Source organism: Trichomycterus rosablanca, chromosome 25, assembly GCF_030014385.1.
Source record: "Trichomycterus rosablanca isolate fTriRos1 chromosome 25, fTriRos1.hap1, whole genome shotgun sequence".
Classification (NCBI taxonomy): domain Eukaryota; kingdom Metazoa; phylum Chordata; class Actinopteri; order Siluriformes; family Trichomycteridae; genus Trichomycterus; species Trichomycterus rosablanca.
In genome coordinates this window covers 15976148-15996613 of record NC_086012.1, presented here as the reverse complement: position 1 = coordinate 15996613, position 20466 = coordinate 15976148, and the positions used below count along the sequence as shown (strand labels likewise).

Here is a 20466-nt window from a genome sequence, read left to right as displayed (position 1 = left end):
CTGGTCCTGGGGAGTAGGACATCTCACTGTATGTTGATGCACACTATTTAACATCTTGTATACCCTGTTTTTTACAGTAAGAGTACTGCAGGAGTAGATGTGTGTGCATTAGTGTACGAGGGGGATGTGTGTACCTTGTGCTTCGGTCAGGTTCTTGCTCTCTTTCCTCTTGATCTGATTGCAGAACTCCTGATCCTTCATGTGCTGTGAGATGATGGCACAGTCCGGGTGAATGGCATTAACCTGCAGCACCAATGCAAATTCCCAGTGGAAACATTAAATCAAAGCATACAGATTAATTTAAAGGCACAGTACAGCTGACTGAGCTCTAGTGTTCTGATTCATCTTATACAGTATCTGTAATGGGGAGATGAATGATGATCACTAATTAGGAAGGATGTCACAAACTTTATACACCACTGAATTAATAATCTACACTGGTCTTGGTTTATTTGTACACCCAACAGATCCACTATAAACATGTGAGTATTAACATTTTAGTCTTTAATGTATCGTGTGCAGCAATATTAATGTCCTTATTTGATACTGTAAATGATAAATGATTAAATCTCAATAGTTTGTATGTTTTACTGTTTATGGACAATTCTGGATAATTATGTCACCGGTTTTATTTAGTCTTGAAGCTAAATTATTAGTACATTATTATTAAAGTAAATAATTGGTTACAGGTGTCATTTCCATGTGTTTACCAATCACTCCTTTATTCTTTTTGGGTTTTTGTTATTTATTAAACTGTCTATAGATTTGTTACTGATTCGTAATATTTAGTCATAAAAATGAAAATATGCCCAGTTAAATGACTAAATACCTGAATTTGATTTTATGCTGATAAGCTTCTTATTAGAAACGATTTTATATATTAAAAAGATTCTACTGTATATAAAAATACACACATTAATCCAAACAAGTTGTTCTGTTATTTTCTGTACGGCCTGGTTCACAGGTTGTTATAAAAAGACAAACATGTATTTTAATAAAAGCAGACAAAAACTCACAGATCTCCACAAAGTGCAAATGATCCACAAATAAAGCACATCCAGATGCAAACACGCCATCATAACAATCCAGTGGTTTGAATTCCACTGATTATAATGTGTTTATCTCAAATCTACAAGAATCCAGTTGAAATCATTTTGGATTTGTTGGGAGAGAATGAAGACGGTCTGATTGCTGATGCTGAAGATTCGTTAGTGATAAAAGAGCAAGTGAGTTGGAGGAGAGACCTGAAGATGAGATTTACATTCGGGCTGTGTCTCAATTCACATCACTCCTAAAGAGTGTAGTTCATCACTGCAGAGTACTTTAGGAAGTGCACTGTTTTTCAATGCTACTCAGTCAAGAGACTTCCACACTGTACACACTCACCTTTTTTTGGCAGTTTAGACTGGCCAACCTACCGTCTGCATGTTTATGAAAAAACTCCTCACAGACAAAGACCAGGGGTGCGTATGAAATCCAGTTCCATCAGACCCATATTGCCATACAGCACCCACTTTACCAGCTGCTCCACTGACCACCCATCACTAATTTAATCTAATGTACCCAGTTATTGTCATACTGTAATACAAGCTCTGTTCCCAAATCTATACAACAGCCGGCATTATCTAGCAGGTGGAGGTTTGTTGAAACTGTTACGGCACTTGGCCATGCTGGACCAGACTTGGCACCACTTTCTGACTGTAATTACATCTCATTAGAACAGATGGGGGCCACTGATTGTAGTAATTGTGAGATGAATAATTGTAAGTGTGCTGCATTTCCAGTTTGATAAACCTATACAAGCATTCTGATGGTTAGGATTGGGAAAAGAAAATAGGACAATGAACATAAGGAAATTATTTTTAATCACTGTGTTGTCATAAGTGGCACAGTGGCACTGGAAATAGTTTGGGCACTGCACAGCCCCATAGTGTGAGTGAGAGACACTGTAATGGATTGTTTTTTACAGTGAGCAGAATCCAGAAACCTCAATAGCATGATGGTGGAGCAGGGTCCTGAGGGCCTAGGATTGAACCTTGTGTCTGGTCACATCTGGGTTTCATCTGGATTTTCTTGTTTATTCCAAAAGAACATAGAGAAGGTAGGGGTTACGTTAAACTGCTTCTTGGTGTTAGATAATGTAAATGAAGTGTTAATCAGGATCATTCTGATCGGACATAAAGGCTTCGTTACCATCTGTTAGTTTAACAGTGTATTAGTTTGATTAACCACTAGAGGTCACTATTAGCCATATGAATGCACCAACGCCCAGCCTATTTATTATTACAGTATTGCTTTGTTATACTGCAAAATACAGTAATTTACTCTTGAATAAATTGACATTGCAGTTTTGTATTCTAATCTGCTATTAATAACTTAATCTCACACTATATAAGTATTTTGTCAGTATCATTTTTATTTCCATCTACTGCTTCCACCAGGAAACACAAAACATGCACAAAGTGGATAAGCTTAGGAGTAAATCACTATTTAACGATGAACAGTGTGAAGTCATGAATACGGTCTATTTGTTATACATTAATTGTTATAGTTTACTTGAGAAGCAATGTGTTTTCCCCAGGCAGAAGTATAACAGATACCAGGAGTGGGGTTCGAACCCACGAGGACATGCGTCCATTGGATCTTAAGTCCAACGCCTTAACCACTCGGCCATCCTGGTTTACATTAGGTGTGTATTGGTGAATTTAGGCAATAGTAATTTAACTTGTTAACTGACACAAACCTACACCATTTCATCTCCATTTAGTTATTTAGTTTGAATACAATAGTCACCTGGTTTAAGGTACAAACTCTGATGGCTAAGTTGTTAAGGCTTTGAATGATTGCATTAATGGATTTGACACCCCCCCCCCCCCCCCCCCCCTTCCACATGAAAACTCAGTTTAGATTTACTCGAAAAATTAAAGTAAAATGTGTAAGGTGGAGTCAGGTAATTTGGAACATCAGACATAATGGGACAAATAAGGTTTTGCATCATAGGCTCTTTAAATATTAGCAGCCAGTCAACAGGGTTGATATAAATGTGGTTGGTGGTTTTCTTAGTAATCTACCAAAAAGTGTCTCAATTTAACTGACTTAACATTAAATCAAATATTAACCCTGTAAAGCCTAAACCACCAAATATTTGCCAGAAAAAATCTATTTTTTTCAGACTGGAATGTTTATGTGACCTGTTAAATAGAAAAAAATTGTTCTGTAGCACATTTGATACATCAGGCATTTTTGGGGTCAACTGGGGTCTCAAAACCCCCAAACCTCTGGATCTGTGTGGGATTGAGCAAGTTGTGCAGCAATGACTTGATAATTTAAGTTTCTATTTTAATTTTTAATTTTGTAATTTTCTACACTTAATAAAATTTGCTGCCCAATTTTGTATAACTACTAAAGTGGCCGTATGTGACAAATAAATTTGACTACTAAATGTATGTGACTACTAAAGTGTATAACCATGTATGTGACAAAAAAAACTTCAATTTGATTTGATTTGATTTGATGATGTATGATGTGAGGTCTCTAAAACTCATGTATCAAATATGATACGCTTGGCGTTACAGGGTTAGTTACGTTTTCACTGTACCTTTTACTAAACCTCCAGAAGAGGCAGTGTTTTGGAGAAGGTGCTCGAAACTTTTTATTATATATTTTTAAATGATTAGATTAATTAAAGTTTGTAAATATCCTCGTTAATTGAATCAGTTTATATAAACCAGTAGTTCAGGTGTGTAGTGGAGGAGGGAAGGTTCGAAACCAACTAGCTCAGGTAACTTTGTCTCCTCACAACAAACCCCATATCAATTAGATTGTTATGTGTTTCACCACTTCGAAACTTTAATAGTCAAAACCGTATAAATAATGCAGACATTAAGTTTGAATAGAGGATTAATAAATAATAAACTTAATACATCATATACAGAATATCACTGATACCGAGCGGCGGAAACTTTTGACAAGTTGCTGGAACATACCAGTTTCATGGCGTGGGGGAGGAATGTCTTCATAGACCCCGCATTCCGCTAACGTATCGTTCTATTTACGCATTTCTTACCTCTATAATTCAACTAACTGTAATCTATAAAATGTATACATGTATTTTATGGTTTGTATTATATAACTATGCGATCGCTATGAGAAAGCACATCTGGCGCGTCCCCTGTTTTAAGTGTGAAGTTCAGCCGCCCGGACTGAGAGAGTCCTTTTCTGAAGAACTTTTTAACAAAGCGGCTCATTCGCTCCTCAGGTCGAACAGAAAAGTAAGTAACATTAACCTTTTATAGGCGTTTATGGATTGTCTGTGTGGTTTAAGGTTAAATTAAACCCCTAACAGTGTATATATGTAATATTGATGTATTTAATGTTGGTTTTAACGCCACGTGGCCGAGTAAAACACAACCAGGGTGAAACTCTCATGTCTATATATAACTGTACACAACCGGCTCAGGACACAACATATTGTACTCGTGCTTAGTTAAATTAAACGACTTTAAAACCGCCTCGACAATATGTAACTTACAAAACATAACTAAGGTTATATAGCCTTTCTTTGGCTTAGTAATATTCAGAACTTGTTAACCCCTAATATTGCGAAATTCCTTATTCACTGTTAGTTCACAGTGTTCCGTACACTTTTGTACATTACTGTTTGGACCACATGTTATTTTGTCTTTTGCATTTTAGTGCCTGGTTTATTTAATGTATTTTTTTAAAAATAAAAACCAGTATCCACCACTGACTCACTGTGAAATACTGATACTGCTAACACAAAACCATGCAGTATAGAATAGGGTTTTGGAATGTGATGTCACACCCTGACTGGCCTCAATTGTTCAAATATTGCTTGAAAGGTCTTGGATCACTTTCCTAATCTGGTTTGGGAAACTATAGTGTATGGTATAAATAATAAATGCCATCTGATTCCAGTTATGCATTCCTTATAAGACAGTATAGCCGACCCAGTGCATACTTATCACCCACCCTTGCCCCCAAATTGCACATCTCCTAATGCTTCTGTATTATCTTTATGTTCACTTTATTTCTAATGGTCACACTGCCCATTATTAAAGAGATCCTGTAAAACTTGGTCCTTCTCCTCTGAGCTCATCATAAGGTGAGTGTGGAAATGGAGATTGGCAAGCATATGTGCTCTGATGGCATGCTTTTTGGACTCGTAAACACTGTGGCTGTGTTTGTCTAATAAGAATCCATGATGCTTTTGAGTGATAAAGCTAAATTGTGGATCTGTAGATTTTCCAGCATGTAAAAACAGCTTTTCTGGACTATTAGGCTGGGATTATATTTGTGTGTGAATGCATCTGCAACATGTGCACTTCATTATGCTAGCCCAGATTCAAATCTGGATCTTAGCAGTGTTGCTGGCCGGCTGAGCGTCTACACAGACAGGCCTGAACCCATGCGGTGGATTGGTTCCCAACGTTCCCAACAGCTGAGGCTTAATTCCATTTAAGAGCAGAACTAGAGAATGTACAGCGGGAAAAAAACACAGATTTAATACACCCTGTTACCCACTCTCAGTGTGCATGCGCCAGCTGTGGCATGTGTAGTTTCTAATTCATACATTAATACTAAAGTCATACCCCACTGGCATGATGAACCAGTGAATAATAATGTGTCAGCTAAAAATTAAGATGGACCGACTAGCTTCTTCTTTAACAGTATTTTCACAGTGGAGTTTGTGCAGAAATTTAAGGAAAGAGAACTAGAAGCTGTCACTTTTTAAGAGTGCATTATTACATTTAAAACAAAGATATTTCAAACCCCAAAGCTGTTGGAGTTCCTGAGTAAAAAGGTGAAGAAATCCACACCATTGATGTCATGGCATGGTTCTGTTTGCTTATGATTTGATTCTGAAATGAAGCCTTTGAAATGAAGTTTCTGTGCTTTGGCGTCATGTTGAACTTTAGAAGCAATCACAGAATAAAATGCGAGACTGTCGTTAATGGCATATGAGCTGATTGATGTTGGATGAGAATGCCTGCTTGCAATCGACATTATTAAATAACGAATTATAATGAATTGGTAATAAATATGATCCTCTACCCAAAAAACTAAAAACACTAAATGCTGGTTCCTTGCTGCTGAAGGGCTGCGCTTGGCTGTCCGACCCAATTTTCTCACCTAACTTGAAATCAAATCAGTTCTCCAGCTTTCTTTGTCTGTTCTCAAATACGTCCTGAGATGGAGAATCAGAGGGGTTCTCAGTCCCGTTCCAAGGACTCAGGCGGGCACAGGCAGGACTCTCCTCATAACCATCAGGGAGGCAGAAAGAGAAGAGCCCAGCGCTCATCTCACTCGGAGGGCGGCTTCTTACCAGAGGGGTTCGGACCCGTGTACGGTGCCAGCGGTGAAATCGTCTGGTTCAACAGCAACATGTACGATCAAGCCGAGGGCTACCTTCAGAGCGCGTCGGGTTTGGGGACGAGTCCAAAAGAACCCTCGGCTCATCGCTCCCTGGTGTTCAGAGCGAAACGCAAACCGGCACAACCCGACAACTCCCAAGAGGAGGGAAACGACAACCAGCCTCACTCCTTCAGCTCCCAGAAACACCAGCGTTCATCCTCTGAGCCTCAGAAGGGACGCAGAGAGAGGGGTTACTCAGAAACTGAACGCACCCCTTCAAGAAAACGGGACAAGTATGGCTTCTGTCTGGGCATGAAACCGTTGTCATGAAGTGTTTTAGCTTTTTATGGTCTGTTTTGTTATTTAGAAAAAGAGAAACAGATTTGCTATTTTTGATTTAGTGGTTAATGTTTGCTTGTGTAATTGCACTGGAGTTTTATTGTGATATGATGCACCAAACCTGGAGAAATGAGTCGTATATTAAAACCTTCAGTGGTCTCTGGACGCTGCATGGAAACAAATAGGTGAGAAGTGAATGAAATGTGCGGGGGCCACAGTTTTGTCCATGAGCATTGTCAGCTTAAGCATTGAGTATGTTTTACTAAGAGAAATACCCATAATGCCTAGTTCACGCTACACGATTTTTGCCCTGATTTTCGCTCGGCGACTGGTCGGCGATTGATTTTCCGGGTCGGGAGCAACTCGGCGTTTGCTCGGCGATCAAAACTCGGCTCAGTCGCTAAGTGTGAACTATCCAACAACTCGACCCGACCGGCTCGCCGAATGAGTGACATCCAATGAGAACACAGGATACAGCGTGAGGGGAAATGCAGGAGGGGACAGGGGCTTAATTAATATAGTTTATATCAGGATACACCGACACACACACGTTTTACAGTATTTCTAATTTGATCGTCCTCTACAAAACATAATACCCACGCTGCATTGCAAAACAGAACAAGCCATATACTGTTCGTGTTGCCAAATCCACTCAGATTCATTTATTTTTCCTCCTTGATATTACGCTGCACATCAGCGCACAAACCCTTTGATCTCTCGCTACTTGTTGACGTTCATTTTTTTGGACGTGGTATCATTAAACTTCTCGTCACTTCTCACGTGTGTTTTTGTAAAAAAAAAAAAAAAAACAAGAAAGAAAGAAAGAAAAAAGGGAGACCAGAGAAGCTCGCCTGCGATTCCAGTTGGTGATGGATCGTGTAGTGTGAAACCCCCTATCGCCGATCAGTCGTGTAGTGTGAAATATACACCGACTGAAAGACTCCCGAGTGCAGGAGATTCAGTCGTATAGTGTGAACTGTACAGCGACCTGACGACTTGGAAAGTCGTGTAGTGTGAACTTGGCATAAGGGGTGTGACATTGTGTTCCCAACTTCACATACCATAGTGATCAGTGTATCGACAGAGATCTGGAACAGTATGCTTTGGCTTCTAATGTCTGAACTTTGTTTAGCTCTCAGTCTTGTTCCCTGGAACGCTCACTTCCTTTACTAGCTGACTGGGGTAGCACTGCCGCCTCACAGCGAGAAGGTCCTGGGTTTGATTTCCAGGTGGAGCCGTCCAGGTCCTCTCTGTGTGGGGTTTGCATGTTCTCTCCGTGTCTGTGTGGGTTTCCACCAGGAGCTCCGGTTTCCTTCCACAGTCCAAAGACGTGCAAGTAAAGTGAATTGAAGATACTAAATTGTCTGTGAATGTGTTTGACATTAAACATGACGCTAAAATCTGATCCGATACTTGGTTTAACATTGGTTTTGGTACTTTGATGCCCTGTAAGTGCTTTTTAAACCCGTAATAGAGACGTAGCTCATCTCTTTCATTACTGCTATTAAATGGATATTTTGGTTTGTGTGCTCTTTGTAACGTGATGGTCGAAACCCACGCAAAGTCATTTGTCGTCCGCTTTCTGTTAACAGCTGACGTGTTCTACATATAACCAAACAGACTACTGTGTGTAATTCTGTACCTACAAAGTGCAGCTGTATAATAAGTCTTCCTAATAAAATGGCCAGTGAGTGGAATGATCTGGCTACTTTGTGTATATTTAAAATTTCTGGTTTCTCGTCGTTTGAATGCTCTTGATTTTGAAACTCATCCAAATCAGTTTCCATTCTCAGGACTTGTTTTCTGGCTTTTTGATTTTGAACTTTTGATGTTCGAATCCTCCTGCAGCATCATCATGAGTGGACTCCAGTGCCTCGCCCAGGAGAAGGTCTGGTTTGACAAATCTAGATACGATGAAGCCGAGCGATGCTTCTACGAGGGAGCGAACGGCGTCCCTTCAGCACCTCAGGTACCTCCTCATTCCATAGAAATCTAGTAATTAAAACTGAGCTTTTTATAATTCCGAGCTGGTCTGACTGTACAAATGATCCCATGTTGTAAGTGATGAGAACAGAACGTGTTTGCTCAGCTGTGGGCTGTGTGTAAACGTCCTCTCTTAATGCTTTTTGTTTCTAGTTGCGTAATTGATCCCTGTTGCTTATGCACGAGGGGTTGTTGTATGAGAGGAGGGGGGCTGGATTAGTCTGTGTGTCCTCACCCCTGTGCCGAAAAATACAATGCAGTCCCAGCCAGTACTACCTTTTAAGACCAAAAATGTTTGTATTTATGAACGTCTGCATATAAATAATTAAATACTATATTTATTCAGAGTGTTTGTCTTACGTCTGCAATTTGTTACAGTGTGTATGATCTGTATATGTTTTATTTTTTTTTTTTTTTTATCTCCTGTGTTTCCTGCCTCACTTATTTATGTGGGCAGGTAAAGGCAGCCCCTCAGCCAGCAAAAGGGCACGCTCGATCTCAAAAACCTCGCGAGCGTAAGACCGTAAGTGCCACGGCACTGTGGCCCTGCATGCGTGTAACGCTGGAGTGGTGCATTCACGCTTTCTCTCGCTGCCATAAGTTTCCAGTTTAGCTTGTGTGGGTTTGTTATTTCTAGGCAGTGATGCTGGGTAGTAATTTGAATGCAATCCTTAAAATAATAACTATCATACAGTGTGACCGTGTTTAGTGTATTCAAAGTGTATTTAGTATTTATTTAATCCTCTGGTAAAAATATTTTGCCTGATTTGTTTTGCCGACGCTGCATGTGGGGTGCTTTTTTGTCTGTGTATAACATGCATGTGTATGTGTGAGGTGTTTAGTTTAAATTCAGGGTTTGTGCGGTCATGAAAAATCAGGAAAAGTCATGGAATTATCCGCCAGGAAATCGCAATTTCCAAACCAATTATTTTTATTTTATTTATATAGATTTTTTTTGCTTTCTTTAAAAAATATGGTGTTTTCTTTGCATCAGTGTGCAGCACAATTATTTCAGTTCACACAGGCATGTTTTTTTATATGTTTTGTCCTTTTTCTTCAATCAAACTTGCAATTATAAGACTAAATGCTACACTTTAAGGTTGTGAAGTGGAACAGTGTGCATTGTAGAACCTCTTCACCCCTGTGTATCAAACAACCAAAGGCTCAAACAAAAGGATTGAACTCAATTCTGTAACTGTTGCTGTTTGTTGTTTTAGCATGTTACAGACACGCCTGTTTCTATTGATTTTAGTATTTCTGGAGATTGTAGTTCATATTGAATGAGGTATTTTACCAGCATGGATTGTGTGTGTATTGTCTCAGTCCTGATCTGTTCCTGTGCAAATAAACTGTCTAACCTTTTTTTTTCTGCCGTGTTCGTTATTGTAGAGTCAGAGCGCCAACAAATCAGAAGGACAATGTGAGCTGATCTCACGTGTAAAGAGTCTGGAACTGGACAATCAGAACCTTCACAAAGGTGTGTGTGTGTGTGTGTGATCATACATTTATAGGGTCATTTAATCAGGAATTTAATCAGGCACAAACCCACGCAGCTTAAAAACCTGTTCGTATGTTTTAATTTTTAAGCTCAGACAAACTAAATTGTTTTGTGTCACTCTCATTTACAATAAGAAACTTTGCATTTCTGATACTTATAATACTTCATTACATTCTGTCCTAAATCACTAAATATTGACCACCCCATCATCGAGGAAATACTGTATAAACTGAAAGCACTGGATGAATCAAATAAAATACTGAGGTTTTGCTGGATACCAGGCCACAAGGGTATAAAGGGAAACGAAGAAGCAGATACTATAGCCAAAAGAGCAGCAGAACAACCAGTTACACCAATATACATACCACCCACAGACCTAAGACCCCTCATAAGGAGCTATATACAAGAAAAATGGCAAGAGGACTGGAATTTACAAGAAAATAACAAACTCGGGGAAATCCAACAAAACGTACAACCAAACCAAATTAACCATACTCAGAAGAGGGAGGACCAAGTAGCCCTCACATGATGCAGAATAGGACACTCAAACCTTACACACGGACACTTATTAAAAGGAGAACAGGCCCCAAAGTGCTCTCATTGCTCAATTACTTTAACAATTAAACATATACTATGTGAATGCGAGCTTTTTACCCAGGACAGAAATCTGTACCTAACTGGATCAGATATAAAAGACATTTTTAGAAAAACAGCTCCTTCTAAGATTTTAAAATTTCTTAAAAGCATAAAGCTAAAACATCTTTTATAACCTAAACCTCCTTAAACATTTTTTATGTAGTTAAAGTACTCTGAAAAAGATAAAAATGGCACGCCATAGAGATGGCTCTAAATATAGAGCTTATAATGGCGTTAAAATCCAAACCAAACCAAAACATTCTGTCCTTGCATTTCTTTATGATATGAATTATGAATCGTGTACAGGTAAACCAAAAACTGTCCGTTTAATCACACGTGTGCATTATCAGTGTGTTTAATCGGCTCTGCTGATTTTCCATGGTGAATTTATATCTTCAGTTCATTTTGAATGGCTGTAGTCCAGTTTTTGTGTAGTTTTAAGTTAATATAGTGCGAACTGTCTATTGTTTAGTTAAAATAAAACCTTATTGTTCTGTTTGTTGTGGGTTGATCAGTGGTGGATGACCTGAGGGTCATGCTGTCCAAAATGGAGTCCAGAATGTCCGTACTTGAGAAAAGCCAAAGCCAGGCCTCCAAATCATGTCCAGCTTCACAGGTGAGTCGAATCATACAACACTGGACTGTACATGTGCCAGGATTCAACCCTACATTCAGTAATGGATGGTCATCATCTTATTCTTCAGTTAAGCACTAACTTGATCTACACTAAAGGGTGTATCAGTCAGTCGCTAACACACTTCCTTAATTTTAGGCTGCTCCAGCACCAAAACCCAAAGTGGTGGTGAAGGATGAGGAGGAGGATGACGACGACATTGACCTGTTCGGCAGCGATGAGGAAGATGAAGAGGCAGAGCGTATCAAAGCACAGCGAGTGGAGGAGTACGCAGCAAAGAAATCTAAAAAACCTGCTCTCATCGCCAAGTCCTCCATCATACTCGACGTCAAGCCTGTGAGCACTTACACTTCACATAACCTCTCACTGTAGCTTCATTCAGCCAGATACGTGATTTATTCCTATTGTAACCTTGTGTTAGTGAGTCTTATGTTTATTACTCTTGCTTTTCTCTCTCAGTGGGACGACGAGACTGACATGGCCAAGCTGGAAGAGTGTGTGCGCTCGGTGCAGACGGACGGTTTGCTTTGGGGCGCATCCAAACTGGTTCCTGTCGGTTACGGCATCAAGAAACTTCAGATTAACTGTGTGGTCGAGGACGACAAAGTGGGCGTGGACCTGCTGGAGGAGGAGATCACCAAGTTCGAGGACTATGTTAGTGCTAAGTATCACTGCGTTAGCAAACACCCAGGTCTCACAAGGCCAGATGCTTTCTTCTAATGAGATTTGTAGTCTGGGGAAAGTCATTACAAATATGGGCTGTAATTGAAATCACAAATCAGGTGCAGCCACACGGACCTCAAAACGCCTTCGATTTAAGTAAATAAGTCGGTGTTTCAAATCTAGACTCATTTGGTTCTTTTGGAGGTGTTTTAAAATCCTTAAAAATACTTAAATCCCTGAAAACATCCTTAATCACTGTAAAGGCAAGAATAATATAAATTAAAACCACTAGGCAGTTTTAAATTCGGAAGGTCACTGGTTCAAGCCCCACCATTGCTGTTGGGCCCTTGTCTCAGTACTATAAGTCGCAGAAAATGTAAAACCCTTGTGCACAGTTGTAGAGCATTAAATGTCAAAAAATGTAGTTCATAAACATAACTAAGTCTGTCCAATCAATCGCTTCTGTCGTCTCCAAGGCCAGATATAGCCAGTCACATCTGTTAGTTGATGCCTGACCAGCCAATAACACCTCTAGGGATTTGAACCCTGGATCCCAGCAGTATTGGGCTGCTGTGCCACACACACACCATTAAAATATACTATTATTTTACTTGTCTGGCTCTTTGACGTCACCTATCAAAATTGCTTAAAATGCTTTCTGAGGGTTTATAAGCAAGGCCTCAGGTTTTTCACATGGCCATCCTAGTACACTGACCTAAACCGTGTTCTCCAAACAGAACTTGATTAGATAATCCAGAGCAGGACTGATGATACTTCTCAGTACAGAATCTCACAGCCTCCAGTCGACTAGATTATGTTGAGTGATGTCACACAGAATACTAATACATGGGTTGCCAGTTAAAATCTGGTTTTGTCTTTCCTGAACTATATGTATTTTAATTTGGGATCAATTGTTGGTGTGATATTGAGCTGCTTTATCTTAGTTTGTTTTCATATTTTTCTTCTCACCCATCTTTAGCAATGTTGCCCATTTCTTTTCTAATTCTATTTTTAAGGGTATTTTTACTCAAGGAAAAATTGGTTAATATTTAATGGGTTTTTTTCGTTGTTTCTTTTCAGGTCCAGAGTGTTGATGTTGCTGCTTTCAATAAGATCTGAGCTCAACAATCGAACCATCGACCTCATTCAGAGAGCTGCCTGCTTTTCTACTGCGGTTACTAATAAAGTGTAAGCTTCACAAACTGAACCAGAGTCTGAGGTTTTATTTTGTTTTTGTGGGTTTTAAATGAGTATTTTCATAAACAATAAAAATCAAAATACCCTGCCATACGTAAACTCAGTCTAACTGTTGACCAAATGGCATTGACCAATTGAAATTGAGCCATTTGAGAAGGTTTTCAGTCATCCAGTCATTGTCATCTCATCTCATTTGGGGTTCTGATAGTTCTACTGAATGCCAAAACATCCACACTGATGGTGCAGTAGCCTTGACTTACTACTGTGTTATAAGCTGTTATTATTCCCCATTTTAGGTAAGTTAAATATGGAGCACACTTTGAGCGTGGAATCGAGTCCTAACCAAAATCCAGGGTACAGCGGCTGGGAGAACGTCGTCTGTACCCTGTGCAACAAGGTCATGTTGTCCCTCCTTGGAGAAATACAATAGAAAGCTAAAATTCCAGCCTTGTGGTCCAGGTACACCCCTATTCTGGGTGAGAGAGGAGTCGGGATCTCTAGCTTGGTTTTATTGTGCTGATATGTACAGTTACCGTCGGAGATGTCCAGACACCAGGATTTGGGATTACAGCCCAGTTTGCCATCAGCGCTCCCACCATGCCTGTTGATGTTTTTGTAAGACACTCCGACAGCGATCCCACCGTAGCCGCTCCACTCCACCTCCCAGTAACAGCGCGAGGAAAGACCCTCTCGGCCCAGAACCTGAGTCCAGCTGCTGAATCGGTCAGGGTGCTCGGGGTAATGCTGAGACTCGTAGCAGGCGCTGACCTTCCGGTTCCCCTCAGAAAGACAGAGGTAAGAGTTTGCGGTGTTCTGGTCCAGCACCAAGTCGCAACAGTCTGTAGATGCAGAAAGGAAATGTAGCTGTTGTTTCAGTAACATTTAAACTAGGTAGTGTGGCACACAGAATAAAGTGATGTAGAAATGAGCTTACAGTGTAGGAACTCTGCTCTGCTCTTCAGTTTGATTCGTCCAGGATCTGCAACTGAAAACCGTTAAAGAAAGTGAACCATCAGTTTATATTCTGCTGTACACGGTTCTAATATTTCACGTCACTTTTCAACAACAGAGCTGTGTAATGAGAGCGGAAGCATTTTGTGTGCCGTGTTGTACCTATTTCAGGACATATGGGGACCGACGGACTCGTTTCAGCTGACGGACTCGACTCGTCTTTGACTGGAAACACACAGGAGAATAAAGAAGAATTAAGAGTAATTAGAATATACACCGATCAGCCATAACATTAAAACCACCTCCTGGTTTCTACACTCACTGTCCATTTTATAGCTCCACTTACCATATAGAAGCACTTTGTAGTTCTACAATTACTGACTGTAGTCCATCTGTTTCTCTGCATGCTTTGTTAGCCCCCTTTCATGCTGTTCTTCAATGGTCAGGACCACCACAGAGCAGGTATTATTTAGGTGGTGGATCATTCTCAGCACTGCAGTGACACTGACATGGTGGTGGTGTGTTAGTGTGTGTTGTGCTGGTATGAGTAGATCAGACACAGCAGCGCTGCTGGAGTTTTTAAACACCTCACTGTCACTGCTGGACTGAGAATAGTCCACCAACCAAAAATATATCCAGCCAACAGCACCTTGTGGGCAGCGTCCTGTGACCACTGATGAAGGTCTAGAAGATGACCGACTCAAACAGCAGCAATAGATGAGCGATCGTCTCTGACTTTACATCTACGAGGTGGACCAACTAGGTAGGAGTGTCTAATAGAGTGGACAGTGAGTGGACACGGTATTTAAAAACTCCAGCAGTGCTGCTGTGTCTGATCCACTCATACCAGCACAACACACACTAACACACCACCACCATGTCAGTGTCACTGCAGTGCTGAGAATCATCCACCACCCAAATAATACCTGCTCTGTGGGGGTCCTGACCATTGAAGAACAGCATGAAAGGAGGCTAACAAAAGCATGCAGAGAAACCGATGGAATACAGTCAGTAATTGTAGAACTACAAAGTGCTTCTATATGGTAAGTGGAGCTGATAAAATGGACAGTGAGTGTAGAAACAAGGAGGTGGTTTTAATGTTATGGCTGATCAGTGTATACATTACACTTATAATTTCAGAACAGTGTTGAACTTACTTAGGACGGCGATTCTTGCTAACTCTCTGTCACAGACGTCATTGACTCGCTCTCGAAGCTCTGTGATTGCTCGCCTCAGGATCATCAAGGAGAAATATGGATGGACATCAATACCAAGTTCTACAGGATCAGCTGGGACACACGTCTTGCATTTCTGAAGTACACAAACATTACAGCGGTAAATTAGTCACCGGTCGATCTTCTGCATGATTTTAGAGGATAATGGGGAAACCAGAGGTGGTGCTGCTGAAGGTCTATGACAACAACAGCTCCACTCCATTGTCCTTCAGACACACGAAACCAACCTGGCCAGTCGAGCCAGTTCAAGTAAAGAAAGATTTACCAGCAGAAAGTGGATGTGATCGTCAGTATGTGAGAGCTGTTCCAGCTCGGCTTCTCTTCTCCTGTGATCTTCAGTCTGTTGTTCCAGGAGCTCCAGTATTTCCTCAACCTGTGATATAGCCGCTCTCTCCTCGGCTCTGAGGAGCTCCTTCACCTCGATGTGTCTCCTCTCAACAGAGCGCAGGAGTTTAGAGCAGATCTTCTCACTGTCCGACTCCACTGCCTGAGACGAACGCTGAGGAGATACCAGCGAGAAACGTGAACTCGTGCTCACGGGATAGGACATAAAGATAAACTATTATTGTTGATCACTGTTGTGAGAGTTAGGATACAAATAACAGTTATATGAAGATGATAAAATTCTAATTTGTTTGTGTATATGTATATATAACACTGAGCATTTTATTAGGTGCACCTATGCAGTAAATGCATTAGTTATTTTATAAGCTACATCCACTACACAGATAAACTTTGTGGGTATACAATTACTGACAGTAGTCCAGCCATTGCTCTGTACTCTTTACAACCCCTTAGTCCTCCCTTTTGTGTAAAGTGACCACTATAACACCAGCCACTGGTCAGATACTATTTTAGTGGTGGATCATTCTCAGCACTGCTATGGCACTAAGATGGAAATGACACAGTAGTGTGTGTTGTACTCGTATGAGTGTATCAGGTGCAGCAGTGTTGTTTGGATTTTGTATATAAACCAAAGCGCCTGTAGGAAACACACACAGACACAGGGAGAACATGCAAACCCAGAAATCGAGAAATGAAACCCAGGACCTACTTGCTTTGAGGTGGCAGTGCTACCCTTCGAGCTACTGAGTTGTCCGTTGTTATGATTTTAAATAGAATAGAATAGATTGCCATATCTATGTCATATATACATATACAGCAGTACTGTACAACAAACACTCCTGTATTAGAATCATTTTACCCACCTTTACCGAGCTCTTACCTTCAGATATTTTATGAATGTCATGAGTTCTTTTTCCTTCTCCTTGATTTTCTGTTTGGATCTTTTAAACGCCTCTTCTAACAGCCTCTGTTTTGGAAGAAACATGCACTAAATTACAATATATGGCAAACTTAAATTTGTCTATCAGGCTACCAGACAGTAGTGGTGTGCTTTACATCAATCCAGCCACCATCTAGCATTGTGGCTAATGATTTTACATTTGTATGTGGCTAACTGGTCAGAGAAATCCAATCTGTGAAGCTCACCTGTTGCAGCTAAGAACAGGGAACATTAAGGAACAACCACAGCTCAGCATGCTACTGTTGTTTGTACACATTTTTACTTCACAACAGGAGCCATTACTTACTTTCCCTATAAGCCGTTTAGCTTCAGTGCAAAACTACAGTGGATAGACTTGTCCTGGCTGAAAATGTGTTTATTTGTCAGCCAAAACAACTGCACATAAAGGGCCTTACACAAAAGAGCCAGCTGCCAGTGGTGAGGCTTAAACCCTCAACCTTACTATCAATGGTCCAGTACATTAGTCACTGAGCAACCATTGTCCACATGACTCACGCTTAAATAAGAGGACCAAGCGAGCCTTTCAGCTGTGTAAATCAAATAAAACAAAAATATCTGACATGCCACACATTTTAACCCGGACTATTAAATAACAGTCTGTCCTGTTCATTTACACCAGATAAAGTTTGCTTGGTTAATCATTATACAGAGCAGAAACATTACACATGAGTTACATTTCATTAATCCCACTGCATTTTAATCACCTGAACTGCCCAACTGCAGCACAGGTTCTTTTGTTCCTGTTTTCCAAGTTTTTCTTTTAAACCAATGCAACATTTGCACTCCTCCCTGCCTTTTTTCTGTCTGTAAATTCACATTGTTTGCTGTTTTAACATCCATGTCTTTTTAAATGCCGTCCCGCCAGGTTTATTTATGCTAAACTCGACTTACAAAAGCTGCCTCCATGTTACCAATAGCATGTTGTGCTAAACTATAAACGTTCTGAACTGACTGGAATTTACCTGCATAACAGGGTTCATTCAGTCCTTTAGCAGTTGTGGTGATTTTTTATTATTATTGTGGATTGTTTTAGTAATTTGGATGATTAAAGCTAACAAGTAACACCACAACACATTTTGTAGAAACAACTTAATTTCATTTAAGAACAGTCATCTAACCTTAGCTTAATAACTGGTTGCACCAATTTAGCACCAATAATTGCAACTGAACACTGTATAATTTCATTTTAGACTTTCACATTGATAGATTATAATCAAACCCTTTAAAGAAATAAAACTGCTGGTTTTCAGTCATAAATTACCACATAAATATGTTAATTTTGTTTATTTTTAACTGTTTAGATTTTCTTGAACTTGTTTTTGGCTCTTTGTCCTGCTGCATAATCCAACAATAGCTCAGACGTTCTCCAATTATTAAACAGAATTTGGTGTTATTGGTGTTATTAGCACCAATTTAGCACAAATTAGGGCAACTAAATATTTTCCATAATTTATTTTAGACTTTCACCTTGCTAAAGTATAACCACCTGCTTTAAAGAAATAAAACTGCTGGTTTTCAGCCATATTAAATATTATTTTTTTTATTTTTTAGCCATTCAGATTTCTTGAACTTTCTTTTGGATTTTGGCTTTGCCCTGCTGCATAATCCAGCAACACCTCAGATTTAGCTCAGACGTTCTCCAAATGCCAATTTAGCACCGATTATGGCACCTAAAAACTTAGTATAATTTCAATTTAAGTCTTTCACATTGCTTAATTACAACCAACTAAAAAAAATAAAACTGCTGTTTTTCAGCCATAAATGACCACATAAAAATATTAATTCTGTTTATTTTCACACCCAGAGAGATTTCGAAAGATGTGATTCACCCTGGACACAATCTCTTTTCTCTGCTTTGAGCTGGAATATGTTACAGGGTCTTAAGGACACACACATCAAGACTAAAAAAACTTTTTTTTTTTTTTTTTTTTTAATAAAGTCCTCCTACCCCCCACCCACTTCAGTATCATTGTAAACTGAAGTGCAATAACTTTACAAGTCATGCAATAATACTGTTATTTGTTCATGTGTAATACTGCTACACTTCTTTATAGTTTTCTTTTTATACATTTAGACCTTAATATTTAAGAACTTAATAGCTGTGTATTTTTCACCGTTTTAGTGTGTATGTGTATGTGACAGCGTATGTTTCTTATTGAGTTACTCAGAAAATGTCATTGTATTTTTACATACATTGACATAAATGCGTTCATTCATTTCAACTGTTCAGATTTTCTTGAACTTGCTTTTCGATTTTGGCTCTTTGTGCTGCTGCATAATCCAACAACACCTCAGATTTATCTCAGATATTCTCCAAATGATCAGAGTTTAAATGCCTAAATGTTAGAAGAGTACTACTGTTTCTCTAGGTCAGCAGTAGTTTCCTCTTAAGTATCCTTCCATTATTTTCATTTTTGCCTAGTCTATTTAATCTAAAAGCTGTTTCTATATAGAAATGGATTTGTAGTGTGAAAAGTTTGTACCACAGTAATAGAACCTACAAAGAGATAATCTGTTTATAAATGAAAACACTTGATACAATTACTTGTTAATTTGCACCAGTTTGAATGTGAGGTGTCTTACAATAACAAAGGGTATGAATACTTTTTTAAAAGTGGATTTCTTAAGGCTTTGATCTTTTAGGTATTTACTAAAAGAAAACCCTATAATATCTAAAATGTGCAACAATTAACTACAGAAACAGTTTAAAGGAGTATTTTTTTTCAAGAATGTCAGTGATGTTTCCTTGTCAAACAGATTTTTGTGTCTATAAAATATTCACCTGTTTTTCACTTCTCTCTTCAGCTGCTGCCACTGTCTGATGCCCGCTGTGCCCATCGGTCACACACAGTGGGCAAATGAGCTGCTGATCTGTGCGACAGTAGAGCTCGAACAGCCGGCTGTGTTGATTACACACTTTCTTGTGTAGTTGCTTGGTTACTTCAGCTACTTTGTGGGTCTTGTTTCGGTCTCGCTCATTATGCTGTTTGAGGTGAACCTCGCAGTATGAGGCCTGGCACTTCACGCATGACTTGACGGCTCGACTCTTTCTGCCCTGGCACACATCACATTCCACTTCACCCGCCCTGGCAAGAGAAATCTCCTGAACCGCGGCTTCCTTTAGCTTCTCCACCACCCCTGCCAGCACAGTGTTCCTGGCCAGCACCGGTCTGGGGTTGAAGATTTTCCGGCACTGAGGGCAGGAGTATCCGGACTTGTGCTCCGTTTTTCTCCAGTAGCCTTTAATGCAGCCCATGCAGTAGCTGTGCCCACAAGGAATAGTCACCGGATCTCTTAATATCTCCAAACAAACAGGGCAGGAGAAATGCTCCTCGTCCACCGAGATGGTGGCAGCTGCTGCCATTGCAAAGGCCAGAGATAAAAGAGAGAGACAGAGCAGCTTTTATGTACACAAACAGGGCGTGGGAACAGTAGCGCAGGTGAAAGGCGATCCAGGCTGCACCCAGAACAGCACACAGCAACCAATCAGAGGCGAACGCGGACCGGTACAAGGTCACTTACAACCCACAGGCATAGAAACGCAGCAGGAAGAACAACCGCTTTACATACAACCAGTAACAAAAGGTCCAGGAAACTGGCAAATACAGACCTCACCATCCTGACACAGGTTTATATTTACACATTATTT

At 40.0% G+C, this 20466-nt stretch overlaps 2 protein-coding genes and 1 non-coding gene across 6 annotated transcripts; 1 reads left to right on the top strand and 2 right to left on the bottom strand.

Moving 5' to 3' along the window:
* Positions 1–155: 155 nt before the first annotated feature.
* ftr87 (finTRIM family, member 87) lies at positions 156–20421 on the bottom strand. Of its 2 annotated transcripts, XM_062987693.1 has the most exons (8): positions 19600–20421; positions 16737–16823; positions 15777–16010; positions 15434–15587; positions 14439–14501; positions 14260–14310; positions 13859–14164; positions 156–243 (listed from the first exon to the last, which is right to left on the bottom strand). In XM_062987693.1, the coding sequence occupies exons 1-8, from the start codon at positions 20179–20181 to the stop codon at positions 239–241; spliced, it is 1482 nt and encodes a 493-aa protein (XP_062843763.1). In that variant the 5' UTR covers positions 20182–20421; the 3' UTR covers positions 156–238. The 2 variants fall into 2 exon arrangements, with proteins under 2 accessions (XP_062843763.1, XP_062843762.1); XM_062987692.1 differs by lacking the exon at positions 156–243 and having other exon boundaries at positions 13345–14164.
* trnal-uaa (transfer RNA leucine (anticodon UAA)) lies at positions 2598–2680 on the bottom strand. The gene has a single exon. It is a non-coding gene; the product is annotated as a tRNA-Leu (tRNA).
* eef1da (eukaryotic translation elongation factor 1 delta a (guanine nucleotide exchange protein)) lies at positions 4199–13335 on the top strand. Of its 3 annotated transcripts, XM_062987696.1 has the most exons (9): positions 5093–5125; positions 6214–6668; positions 8563–8683; positions 9155–9220; positions 10087–10174; positions 11347–11447; positions 11604–11801; positions 11925–12119; positions 13209–13335. In XM_062987696.1, the coding sequence occupies exons 2-9, from the start codon at positions 6214–6216 to the stop codon at positions 13245–13247; spliced, it is 1263 nt and encodes a 420-aa protein (XP_062843766.1). In that variant the 5' UTR covers positions 5093–5125; the 3' UTR covers positions 13248–13335. The 3 variants fall into 3 exon arrangements, with proteins under 3 accessions (XP_062843768.1, XP_062843766.1, XP_062843767.1); XM_062987698.1 differs by lacking the exons at positions 5093–5125; positions 6214–6668 and adding an exon at positions 4199–4271; XM_062987697.1 differs by lacking the exon at positions 9155–9220 and having other exon boundaries at positions 5099–5125.
* Positions 20422–20466: the final 45 nt, after the last annotated feature.

Excerpts from the sequence above, each read along its gene's own strand:
- eef1da (XM_062987696.1), top strand. The coding sequence starts at position 6,214 with ATGGAGAATCAGAGGGGTTCTCAGTCCCGTTCCAAGGACTCAGGCGGG. Across the intron at positions 10,175-11,346 it reads CAATCAGAACCTTCACAAAG|TGGTGGATGACCTGAGGGTC; the intron begins GTGTGTGTGTGT and ends TGGGTTGATCAG. Across the intron at positions 11,802-11,924 it reads TCATACTCGACGTCAAGCCT|TGGGACGACGAGACTGACAT; the intron begins GTGAGCACTTAC and ends TTTCTCTCTCAG.
- ftr87 (XM_062987692.1), bottom strand. The coding sequence starts at position 20,181 with ATGGCAGCAGCTGCCACCATCTCGGTGGACGAGGAGCATTTCTCCTGC. Across the intron at positions 16,011-16,736 it reads CATTCATAAAATATCTGAAG|CGTTCGTCTCAGGCAGTGGA; the intron begins GTAAGAGCTCGG and ends GTATCTCCTCAG. Across the intron at positions 15,588-15,776 it reads ATCACATCCACTTTCTGCTG|AAATGCAAGACGTGTGTCCC; the intron begins GTAAATCTTTCT and ends TGTGTACTTCAG.